Source organism: Notechis scutatus, chromosome 2 (assembly GCF_049901735.1).
Source record: "Notechis scutatus isolate UNSWTSFEM ecotype Mainland chromosome 2, rNotScu1.2, whole genome shotgun sequence".
Lineage (NCBI taxonomy): Eukaryota > Metazoa > Chordata > Lepidosauria > Squamata > Elapidae > Notechis > Notechis scutatus.
In genome coordinates, this window is record NC_142010.1 from 166,346,183 (window position 1) to 166,359,787 (window position 13,605).

Consider the following 13,605-nt stretch of genomic DNA (forward strand, 5'->3'; position numbering starts at 1 on the left):
CCAATTCAGATCTGGAAGGCCTTTTGTCCTGACATGTTTTTCATAAATTGAACATTTGAATAATCTTTTAAACCTTGAAATTATCTGGGTAAAGATCATAATAGTCCTGTGGTATTATGTTGCCAATGTGAGATTGAAACTCAGAAAATACTGGAGTAATTTGCTTAAAACTCAAGGATTTTCCCCATTGCTAAGCTGATCTACAGACACCACCTACAGACTCTTGAATCAGCAGAAAGTTAGACTGGCATGAAATTGACTGTCTCCACTGTCAATACCTATCCTGTCTCTATTGCCTCTGTTCTCAGTCACTGTCGTTCACCTGATTTCCTTCAAGGTGTCAGAACTATGAAGCAGCAATCAGGACTGCAAAGAAACTAACAAGCATCAAACTCGAGATCTGTTTAGTAAGATTCGTTAGGACAACATCACAAGATATCTCGGCCCCTGGTGAGTTAAGTGATGCTGTGTCCTCCCTCTTGCAGTGCCTGGAGACTGTTAGGGGTTGGATGGGGAGCAAAGGGTTGAAACTAAACCCTGGCAAGACCAAGTGGCTCTGGGTTTGGGCTTCATTGGCTCAGGGAGAATTGCCACCTTTGGTCTTAGAAGGGGTGGCACTATCCCAAACAGATCTTGTGCGTAATCTGGGGGTTCTCCTGGACTCACGACTCCTGCTCGAAGAGCAGGTGGCCGTCATGGCCAGGAGGGCCTTTGTGCAACTACGGGTTGTGCACCAGTTACGCCCTTTCCTGGACCAACAATCCCTACTCACAGTCAGTCATGCCCTAGTCTTCCCGTTTTGACTATTGCAACACGCTCTACATGGGGCTGCCCTTGAAGGACATTCGGAACCTCCAGTTGGTGTAAAATGCACCAGCCTGCATGGTTTTGTGCAGACCCCGGTGTGCATATGTATTACCTCTCCTGCGGAGGTGCATTGGCTGCTGATTTGTTTCCGGGTACAATTCAAGGTGCTGGTTGTCACCTTTAAAGCCCTTTGTGGCTTGGGACCAGGTTATTTGAGGGACTGTCTCTTGCCGGTCACATCTACCTAACCCATCAGAGTGGGGAGGCAGGGAATGCTGTGGGTTCCATCCCTGAGGGAGATACACCTGGTGGGACCCAGAATAAGGGCCTTCTCCGTGGTGGCTCCCTCTCTCTGGAACATCATTCCCCCAGAGATTAGAACAGCCCCTTCTAATACTCTTCCGGAAGGGGCTGAAGACCTGGTTCTGCCAGCAGGCCTGGGAAACCCAGAGCAGGATGGAGCCCTTTAAATAGCTCGTGTGATCTGCTGTTGCCAGGGCGGAGGATGATTTTATTATGATTTTATTATTATATTAATTTATTTGATGTTCTAATTAGTTTTATGGTTTTAAATGTGTTTTTTATATTTTGTAAGCCACCTTGAGCCGCCATAAGCGAATAGACGGCAATATAAATTTAATAAATAAATAAATAAAATAAAATAAAAAAGAATCCTGACAAATACTCTGGCTTTCAGATGTAAGTTTTATTTATAACTAATTCAAAGCAGTTTAAGTTCTTATTTTCCTTTCTCTTGCTCTTCAGTGTCAGTGGGGAGAAGGCAAGTTAACCAGTACTTTGATGTGATTTACCCAATGACTATTTGCCTCTTTATCAGTGTGAGAATATACTCTCACAATAGCTTAGCATTTTTTTACATTAAATTAAGAGGACAAATGCTAAATCATCATCATCTATTAAACTTGCACGCTGCCTGACTTTCAATGACCCTGGCTAGCTCACAATAATCAAAGAAATTACAGTAAAATCAATCCAAGATCAAACTTGACAAGGTAACAGACTAGAGGAATACTTTAAACACTGATACGTCTGCAGATGTCTTAAACATGTCTCATGGGTTGGGGACAAGAAAATGACATAGGTACACTGCAGAAAATATATGTTGTCAAATGATTTTGTGCCATCCTGCTTTAATATAAGAGTAGAAAGGCTCTCAGTCATTTAAACTGCACAAAAATGTTAGATTGTACTGTATATTATTTGGCCTAATAGGTGGTTAATTCAGTCAGAGACTGGTCTCCTACACATTTACACAGAAGTGAGTAAGTGGTTCTAGCCAGCTCTGATCACCATGATACAAAAAAGATTGTGGAACCCTAGAAAGAGTGGAGAAGAGCAATGAAGATGATTAGAAGACTTGAAGCTAAATAGTACAATGAACAGCGAAGGGAATTAAATATGTTTAACCTTACAAATAGAAGGCTGAGGGGTGATATAATAGCTGTCTTCCAATACTTAAAGGGCTGTCAGAAGGAAGAGGAGACTGATTTGTTCTCCATAGCACCAGAGGGTAGGATAAGAAGCAATGGGTGGAAGCTCATCAGAGGGAAAATCAAACCTGGAAATAAGGAGGAATTTCTTGACAGTGGAAACTATTAAGCAGTGGAGCAGCTTGCTTCCTGGAGTTGTGGAGGCTCCATTAATGGAGGTTTTCAAGAATCATTGGACAACCATTTGTCTGGGATGGTATAAGAACTCCGGCCTTGGGCAGGGGGTTGCGCTAGAAGATATTTAAGTTATTTTCCATCCCTATGATTTTGTCATTGCCACTGAGATTAATGGTGACCAATCTTAAGTAAGTGTGCATAGGACTCCAGTCATATAAGCTACAGCAACTTAAAATATACATCTATGGAAGGTAAACCACGCCAAACTTGATTGCAGGAAATGTGACTTCAGCAACAGAGTGGTCAATGTCTGGAATACTTTACCTGACTCTGTGGTTTCTTCCCCAAACCCCAAAAACTTTAATCTTAGACTGTCTACTATTGACCTCACCCCTTTCCTAAGAGGTCTGTAGGGGGCGTGCATAAGTGCACTAACGTGCCTACCCTTCCTGTCCTATTATTTCTTTTTTTTCTTATTCGTATCCATTTCATGTATTCATAACTATGTTTATACTTATACCTATTATCTTATAATTGCTTGACAAAATTAAATAAATAAATAAGTTTGTGTCCACACATCCTGGCTTACTACAGTCATCTTCAGCCTCAGCAGTCCTGTTTTGATGGAGAAAATCTGAAGAAGTATTTTAACTATTTATGCCTCCCATTGAACTGAATGTAGGCACTGTGTTCTTGAATTACAGATACTTTTCAGATTATCCCAGTCAACAAAGGAAGGCTAGAAATGAGGGACAAGGCGAAAATTGTATCCCCAGCATCTTTCCTATAATACAAATTTTCACCATTCCAAAAAGAGATTAATGTATCTAAAAGTTGATTTGCTTTTTAACATGAGAAATAGAAGTAGAAGAGATGTATGCAGATTAAGGGGAGACATTTTGGAAGACTGAAAAAGAAAACATTTTTTAGGAATTGCTATGAAATTTGGGGCAGGGTAAATCAGCTAAGGGTGCTTTTCTTAAAGGAACGACTCCTGACCATCATTCACAAAAGTCATATAACTCCCTCCCCAACTGAATCATGTTCTCTCCCATTTCTATGGAAAAGAATAAAAAAAAGCTATGCTTGAGGAAAACGTTGTTGAGAAAAAAACCTGGGGATCTCATGGACCAGGATTATATCAGGACACATGACAAAGCACAGCCATCACTCTTTGGGACAACTTCCTATTTAATAACAATAATTCCCTTTGTTTATAATGTATTTTTAATTTTTTTTTAAAAAAAAATCTTCTCTGTCCTTATTGCTGTGACGTTTGCAGCTTTTCATAGGTTACAGATTGTCAATGATTAGCCCAAATTATTTTGTGTTAAGAGCCTGTCCTCTATGTTTGTAACTAAAGATAGAAACATAAGTACCCAGGAATCCATTTCAGAACATTTAAGAGAAGCCCAGTTCATATCGGGGAAGTCTGAGCAGAGGTTACCAGGGCCAATTAAATGAATATATTAGGTTACTGATATGGGCTTGTTTTTAAAACATGGACTTTGTTTTTAAAACAAGTTGTGGAGGCTAGCTGATTGCAGTGATGCTTAGCCAGAAGGGGGCGTCTAATCTTGTGACTTCCTGTCTGATTCATCTAGTTCCACTTCTGGTACCAGAACATACATACTCTCTGGAAAGGCAGTCCTGCCAGCAAAGGGTCATAATCATTTATAATACTAAAGAATAGGGACTTTGGGGCCACTTAATGCAAAGACAAAGGATGTTAACTTCTGTTGCATTAGGTAATGAAGGAAACAATTTCATGGCTTCTCCTTTCTTCATTCCCATTTTGCTGTTCAAGAGAGGGATTGGCAATTTGGACCATTTGGAATGTTGACAACATGAAATGGACACTCACAAAATAGCAGCAAGGGAAGATATAAAATGTAATTTTTCCCAAAGGCAAATTCATTATCTACACTCCAAGATGTTTGTTCCCTATCAGTTTCTGGGCAGGTAGATAGAGGTCACTGGGCTTCAACCACTCAAGTTTTTTTTCTTCCCTACAACTGTCTGTAGAGGCTGGAGACATTCGTGTAAATAAAATTGACATTACAGGTTGGGCTTTTGTTTCAGAACGTGCTAATTAAATCACACACACACACACACACACACACACACACATAAAAGAGAAAAAGAGCACACTGCAGAATTTTTAAAGGTGCCCATTTTTTTTCCAGCTGCTTCTTTATATTGGGAGAGCTGCAATTTACATGTTAGAATACAATTTCTGGTGGGATTAGGGCTCATCCATCCCTAGCACCAGATTCATCTTTTCTTCCTACTTCTTGGAAAACATTGTTACACTTTCATTAAAAGCCTGGTCCTCCTTACTCATGATGATACAAGAAAACAAGACTCAGCATATTGAAACAAAGTATAATTCTTTTACCCTGTCTAAGATAACTCCAAAATAAATTAACATCCTTGGGGGGCCCCCACCGCATCTGTAGCCATTAATTTCTTGGCATGAGAAAAATAATTAGATAATACTGAATTTTTCTTTTAGCACAATTTTTACAAGGAACTCCTATTTCTGAACATTGCCTGGCCCTTTAACAATTGTACTTAATCAGTATTACTGATCTAGAAGAAACTTCAAAGAGAATGGACAAATATAATCTCAGATTACATCGCATCTTTAGGATCTACACCCAGGCAGCATTTGTTTCACCCTTGTTGGCATGAAAGAGTGTAGTCATTCTTCAGCCCTCATCTTGGCTGTAGAACAAAATGCCTATCTCAAGTTTGTAGCATAACTGCCATCATTTTCTTGCCTCCGTAATCTTTTTTTAACACAAGAAAGTAGAAGGAAATCTATTAGAAAAGACATCTTCCCTTTCTAATCCTCTACATGAAAGGAAGGCAAACAATATTCTGGCATTTATAATAGGTTAGCAGAACAGCACTGATTTATAATGCAAAATAAAATGTTCATAGAAGCAGAATTAAAAGAACTGCAAAGATTTACCCAGGGCAAAGAAACTGAAGCTTTACCAGACTGAAGAGGCAAACCAGCAGGAGTTCGTAGTAGAGAAAGCCATCTCACATGATTCATTTTCATTCACAAACCAGGAAAGCACCCTCTTCTCTCCTTAGGAAGAAAAAAGCCCTGTAGCTAAAGAATAATTGAAACAAAGAATAACTGTAGGTCTAGAACAAAAATAATAAAGTTGCTTGCATTGAAGCGTGTTTAAAAGTAACAGCTAGCACAAGCATTAAAAGATGCCAGTACTGTAATATGAAATCTAAAACATCCCAGGTCCTTAGTAAGGACTTGACAGATAAAAATGCCAAATCCAGTTCAAACATTTGGCTGATTGTGTTATGAACCATAAGTATTAATAATGCAACCAATTATAATAATATATATAGAGAGAGTAATCAACACGTTCCTAGATAATTTTATTCAAAAGAGTGTGACAGTGACGGCAACCTCATTTTTCCTTATCTGATTCTTGTTTTATTATTTTTATTTTTATACAAAACAAGTGATATAACCTTGATGTGTATTTGTATAAGCAGAGAATGAGGCAAGGAAGTCCCAATATTCCTTTCATTCAGGCTTGGGTCTTCATAGAAAACAGGCTCAACTGGCTTTCCCAGAAAGATACTCATTTAAACTTCTAGTATGTAAAACTGAGACAGCTTGGATCATATTGCTTTGTTGGCTATTAGGTCCCATGGAAATATTTGAAATAATACAGCAGGTAAATCCGTTCAATATTTTCATTCATAGTAAGTAGAAGATAAAATGTGGAAGATCAGTTATTAACTAAGTCAGGGTTGATGGCATCTTTTATTATTCCATAGGCCATAAATAGCAAAAAAACAACAACACACCCACGTTCTCCCTTTTTGCTTCGTTCTGCTCTTCATTTCCATTCCTGCAAGTTAAACAAGAATAAGAATTATACAGTAGTGCAATGGAATGCTCCAATTATTGTTTGATAAGGGAATTCTAATTTTAAGAGTCACAGGCTTTGGATCATATATAATTTTATCATAATGTAATTTTTTCGCTGGAGTTAAACTCCAAATGAAATCAGTTTAATGAAATTCAAATTTTAAAGCAAATTTCCTGGTAAAGCACCATAAACTGCAGTGTTCTTTTTCTTACAATCCTATAATGAGTTTGTTATATCCAGATTACTCTACTGTGAGTGTTACACATATAGCTATCACCAGGCATCTTCAATTAATCTGAAGTGTAGCTGGGCTGTTTTTGGTTGAGACCAACCAAATGGAACTAACAATATCAGTCCCAAATAATGTCATGCACAGATAGTGTTTCTCAATATAATTCAAATGTCTAGCGTTTACTTACTAGCACAAGTCTTAAATAGCTTGGGATTTCAGCCAGGTATCTAAAGAAAAGGCTTCTTGCTACTCTTAATTCATCTCAATGTTCTCCTGGTATTTGAAGTGAGGTAAAGAATGGCCTTTTTCTAAGATGTCATGCGGACAGTGAATTGTCCTTCCAAGGATCCTTGACCAGCATTACATTTATTAACAATCTTCGGGGGGGCAGTGGGTTCCTGGAAAAATTTGGAAATCAGCATGATAGGCGAGATCATTCTCAAATAATCCATTCAACCAGAGCTGTAATTGGTTACACTGCTCCTCCCAATTTTTTGTAGGACTCCAAGATGCTGTGTATCATCCCCAAATATTATTGGAAACAGAGCTTAGACAGGCCATCTTACTTGAGAGCAAGCTAGTTCCTGGAAATAAAAAATAAGAAACAAATCAGCAGATTTGGGAGTTCCCATGTGCACATGGGTGTTTATGGGTATTACACTGCTTCACATAGAAACTCTTTCACTAAAGCAGCCTCTCCCACCTGGCTTTAATCCAATGATATTTTTTAGCATTTTTTCTCTGGTCCAACTGCTCTGATGTCTTATGCTGCTTTGTAAAATGCTTTAATTACTACCGGGAGCCATTTTGAGAATTTTATTAAACAAAGGCTGACACAAATGCTTTTGTCCAAACAAAAGCTATTAAGTCATTGTAAAAACAAAGGCGACCTTTCACCTCCTCACATCTCTGTTTTGCAATAAGATAATCTGCGATTTTGAGAATGAATCAGGTCATCATAGAGAATATACTTATTTCATTTCATCTTCCATTTTACCTCTATTCACAAAATGAATATCTTTACTAAGCTTTCCCTATCATCTCTGATGATTACTACCACACTTTCAAGAATAGGAAATTCCATTTCTCTCTCTCTCTCTCTCTCTCTCTGTGTGTGTGTGTGCAACAATTAATAGCAGGAATGAGCCATCCAAGTTAAAGTGCACTTACTATATGTACAAATCCCACTGGGTCAGGTTTTTTTCTGAATGTATATTGGATATTCATATATATCACTATAATGATGGAATCTGCTGAATTTGTTACTTAAGCAGCCAAATGCTGAAATAATCCTTGTTTATGATTTAGTGCTGGATTGGATTTATACAGGAAATCTTTTATCTCCAATGAAATAACATGTATTCTCTTCATATTATCTTATTTGAAGCAGGATAAAGTTAATTATGGGCCTTGGAGCTTGATCCAAATGGCTACCAAATTTGAATGCTTTATTCTAAATGCACTGATCAAAGGGGAGCCAAATTAAGAGTAGTGGAAATGTCAGCATTATTAATTGTATGTTGGTATTCTCAAGCCTATTAAACAGAATTGAATTTAAGACGTATTTATCCTGATATTGACTAATCTCTGTTCTTCTTTCAGCAAAATTACTCAGTGAATACTTTGATTTGCAGGTCAGAAAATAACTTCCCAGTAAAACTCCCTTGGATAGGAGCCCCTAATAAAATATCTAATGAGTTTGATGGGGGGGGTGGTTGTCTCCAGTGTTTTAATCTCCATAATGCAACAGACTTGTGCACTAATCCTTTCCCAATAAATCTAGGATGGTGCAAGGGTTAATTAATGGTCAAAATTCCAAATCCAAATTTAACTCTGAGACATGGTTTGATTTTCATGCTTGAGTTGAAGCTAATGCCAAATTAAATGAAGAGACCTTAGAAATAAGAAAGGAGTTTGATCGTGGGGATTGGCTTTGAAAAAAACAATTGAAGTCTGTGTTGAAAAGAAGAGAAAGGGAGGTGCAAACGACTAATTGGAGGAAGTTAGTACAAATTATAAAAAGATTAAAGCTCTTTTGAATTTTGGTGTCTTGTGGTTCAACTTCTCCTAAGGGTGCCTCTGGGACAAGGAGGCCATAATTTTTTATTTATTTATTTATTTTGTCAAGCGATTATAAGATAACAGGTATAAGTATAAACATAGTTATGAATACATCAAATGGATACATATAAGAAGTCTAGGCAGAGCACTTTGGGGTTGTATTTAATGAAGTTGTTACTCAACTGAGTTCATTTGAACTACCTATTTATTACTTATTCTCATTTCCAAGATACCTAAATGAGTGAAGAATGACAAAGCTGAAGGGGTAGGTGACTTGATTTCTGATTTTGGCTTTTATCACTATCAACCTTTCCATTCCTATTCTGAGGAGTGGTGTTGATCAATAACTGTCCCAATTTTTAAGAAAGGAGGTAAGCTATTAAGTTAATTTCAGATCAATTAGCCATTTACTTATTAACCCATTCATTTATTTAACATTATTTATATCTTGCATAAATCCTAGCAGAATCTGAGTAGGATACAACAATATAAACAATAACAACTCTACAATGACATTATAATAAATAATTGTAAATGCCAATAAAACATTGTAAATGCCAATAAAATTAATGATATAAATTATGGAATAGATCTGTATGGCTTGCTTGCAAATGTCAGCAAAGTTGGAGCCATAAGTACCTCAGTTCCGACTTGGTATTGGATGATGTGCTTTAATTTTACATCATAAAGAGCTTTAAAGGTGATGAACAAATCTTTGAATTGGACAATAAATCAATCAGCATCCAATGTGACATATTCAAAATAGGTGTTATTCTAAGCTATATGAGAATGATATAAAGTAAATTTGTTCATTCATATTGACCTGTCTCAGGATACTGTATGTGACTCTTTTATTGACTTAAAGATGGTATTTTACCTAGGGAAAGGCTGTGAGCAAAATTAGCATCCTGGACCATAAATCACTTTTTTACTTTAATTATTATGTTACATGAAAATACCTTCATGCAGGTTAGTGTTCCACCACCATAGGCTTGTCTGATCAACTCAAAAAGAAGTTAAACAAGATTACACACTTGTTCTACTTTTTTCTGTATTAATTCCATTACTCAAGCTTTTTTAAAAAACAAGCTTTACCCTCTGTTGTTGGCAAAGAAACCTATATCCATCCTGTTACATGCTGACTATGCAGTTATTTTATCTTTTGACACAAGATGGCTTGAGGCATTGTCTGCAAACCTAGGAGTTTATTGCACCAATAAAAAATAGATATTATCCCAAATTTAAATAATTCTCTTTACCAAGAGGTACACTAATTGAAATCATAATTAGAAGATAAACAATACCTGCATTGAGTGGGTTAAAGATTCTAAATGTCTTTGAATCATCTTCCAATAATCGACAACATCAAAGAAACAAAAGATACCACTGCTGAAGCTTCTAAAGCTATTAATTGCAATAAACTGATTTGTCAGTTGCAGAGGCAATAATTTTATACATGCCACCATTAGATTATTGAAAGGCAAAATGCTGAGCTTTCTGTTCTACGGCACACAGTTTTGTATGTATAGGGAAGAAAGATCTTTAGAAGTAATAAAAACTAAATATATTACAGTGGTTCTCTATATCCCCTGATGCGTATCATATGCCCTTTTGCTTTTGAAATGTGGTCTTTGCTCTGTTGAGGCTCATATGAGAAAATGCTAACTGAAGTACTGTCTGTAAGTTACTTACTTTTCAACCACCTTAATTGTTGCTAATAGCTTTACTTTTTTGCTGGAAAGAAGGCATTTTACTGTGACCTTGTAGCCAATTTCTTCCTTCAAAAAACATGTGAGGAGCAAACATAGAGATTAAACAATGTATTTTGAACACTTGAGTTATAAAAGGATCAACGTTTATTTCCCTATTCCTTTAAGATTGGTTTATATGGAAGAACTTTGAAAGTAGCCAACTAACTTACTAATATCATCTCTGCTCTGTTTAAGAAAACATTGGTTAGTTAGCTAGATATAATGCTATATCATCTGTCGTTCTGGAGAAGAATAGTCTCCCAAGATCACCTTTGCTCTCTCTATCAAAACCAGCAATATAGTTAATTTCCCATATTTCATTGTGCTCTCTTACATATCATTAGGCTACTTCGGTCTAACAGGGCCCTTATTAGTCACTCATATTTTTTAAAAAATATTTTCCAACATTTACATCACATTTTCCAATCTTTACAGTGCTTCAGTATCAGTATCACACAAAATTTACACATTAGTATTTTCATTTTTCTTCCTTTCCTCTTTTATACTGTTTTTATGTCGATATTCTTACATATATATTTTACCTTTTCACAAATACATATACCTATATTTCCTGTCGTTCTTGAATAACCTTTATATATAGTCTTTACATCTATTCTCTAACCACTCGTACCATGTATCCCAAATCATGTAATATACCATTTCTTCTTTATCTTTTAATTCCATTGTTAGTCTATCCATCTCTGCATATTCAAGCACCTTTTTTCATCACCATACCCTTTGTGGGGGTGTTGTTCTGTTTCCAATTTTGTGCAAAGACAATTCTAGCCGCAGTTATTATGTGGAGTATAACCCTATTAGTCACTGAACTAGTCCAGCTAGGTAAACACTTTTCTTTTTTGCCTATAAAAATAATCAAGTGGATTGCTAAATTCTGCTCAGTAGCAATTGCCATATGAGAGATAGGAATATCATTTTCTGAACTTGTTAATGTGTTATTTGCATTTGTTTGGTTAGTGTTTTTAAGTATTTAATGTTTTTATTGTCTGAGTCTTTTCTTGTTTTGTCCTCATTTGAATGTCTATGGAGATTCTCAGTCATCCAGGTCATGGTTGTCCCAAAGGTGCTTTTTTTCAAGAGGCAACTGGACTTTCTGGTTTTTCTTTGAAGACGTTTGGATTCTCATCCAAGAAGCTTCTTTAGCTCTGTTGAAGAACCCTCTAAAAGGATGCAAAGTACAAGCTGTCTGCAAGGGATATACATCTTTCCATTCCTCACTATCCTGTTAAAGCTGAAGAAGCTTCTTGGATGAGAAGCGAAACGTCTTAAAAAAAAGAAAATCCAGTTGCCTCTTGAAAAAAGCACCTTTGGGACATTCTTATTTGTATCTATTCTGTATTGACTTGGGCTAGTAATTAATAAATAAGCAGTGATGTTGTCATGCAAATTTCCCCCCAAAAAAGATTACAGTTATAGGAACAACACAGGAGTATTTTATAAGCAAAAATCTCGATTAATTCTATTTTCTCCTTATTTCAAGAAGTTTATTGTTTTTATTTAGGGTGGCAGTGAGGCAGCCCTCTTCCAGCGATGCCTCATTCACAGCAGTGATCACTTTTAGCATCTCTGGGTCTTTTTTTTTTTTTTAGGTACTGAAGCATCTGCGACACTTGAACTTCACTAATAATATGGGGGAGCAAGTGGATTTTGATGAGTCAGGAGGCCTAATAGGAAATTATTCAATTATCAATTGGCATCTGTCCCCTGAAGATGGCTCCATTGTATTTGAGGAGGTTGGACACTATAATGTTTATGCCAAAAAAGGAGAAAGGTTATTTATCAATGAAAATAAGATCCTATGGAGTGGATTTTCCAAAGAGGTAAGTCTCACCCAGCATTTTAACTGATATTTCTCAGATTTTCCAAGGGTATCCACAGTATCTTCCCTCTCCTCAGGAAAGAATATCTTCCTTCTTTCCTTTCCTTTCCTTTCCTTTCCTTTCCTTTCCTTTCCTTTCCTTTCCTTTCCTTCCCTTCCCTTCCCTTCCCTTCCCTTCCCCCTTGAGATCAAGCTAGGGGTGTGTGTATGTGTGTGTATGATACAACAGGTATCAAAAACATTTAATGTGTGTATGTGTATATATATATATGTGTGTATATAAAACATTAAAATGTTTTTGTTTGATACTTGTCAAATAATGTTGTTTTATGGTGGAAAAACAACAGCAGGTGTAAAAGCCATTCTCCACAGCCACTCTGAACCTATATTCCAGTGCAAATGAAGCCTGGCCTTATTTTGAAAAAAAAACTCTCAATGCTTCTTTGCATTGTGAAAATCTTTCTTTGCTTCTGTGGAATTTCCTGGATATTTTCTTCTTAAATGTAATCTCATGAAAACAAAAATGGCTGGTTCAAATCCAAAACAGCTTATTCAGTTCAGATGTGCCATTCATGATCACCTCAGTTGTACTCAAGTTGTTCTCAAGGTGCCTGATTTTTGCAATCTGAGATCCTTCACATTGCGCTGGGCCCTTCAAGTTCTACTCTTTTGCACTGATCCCCCCCTCATGCCCCCCACCCCTCTGGTGGTCAAACAGCTGTCAAGTCATTTTGCTTTTCTGTGTGCTTTAGTATAACAGCCATCTTCAGCTTGCTGATGTCAAAACTAATATTTAGCACAAAATTTAAATGGAGAAGTATTTTACTGTCCTTTAAAGTGTCCTTTGTTTGTCTCTGTTCTTTTTTCTACCAGTTGTATCTTAAAGAAAAGCTTTTTTTATAGCGTTGCTCATTCAGAACGGCTGACCTTAAAAAATCCAATTCAAAAGTAAGCAGATCTTCCTTTTGTCTCCATCTTGTGGCTGTTTGGACAGTTCCAGGTCTGATCTTGCCTGCAAACTGGAATTATAGGATTACCGTAGAGTTAATAGCTTCCTCAACTAGGTGCCCTTTCTATGTTGCCCTTTTTCATTCCCAGCCAGCAATAATTAGTTGACAGTGTTAAACATTGATAGTGGGCTCATACACCCTTAGGCTAAGTTCACATTTGTAGAAAGAACATCTCATGACAAAAGCATGGTTCACACATTTATCAGATGGTGATGCTTGTCACATGGCGGAGAACTAGGCATATATGCACCATCTTGTTCCCTACTTCTTACAGTGCATGCTAGAATATTCCACTCCCAAACCCACTTACTTATGTGACCTTTCTCCCTCCCTTTTTAAGCTGTGAGCAGGAGATTCCTGGCTCT

General features: G+C 36.8%; 1 protein-coding gene across 1 annotated transcript in view; it reads left to right on the forward strand.

Annotated features, from left to right (window-relative positions):
- Positions 1-13,605, forward strand: part of CASR (calcium sensing receptor) — a 35,470-nt gene that overhangs the window by 18,185 nt on the left and 3,680 nt on the right. The window contains exon 4 of the mRNA XM_026675521.2: positions 12,001-12,231. Within this exon, the coding sequence (XP_026531306.1) occupies positions 12,001-12,231 (231 nt within the window). The remainder of the gene's footprint in view (positions 1-12,000; positions 12,232-13,605) is intronic.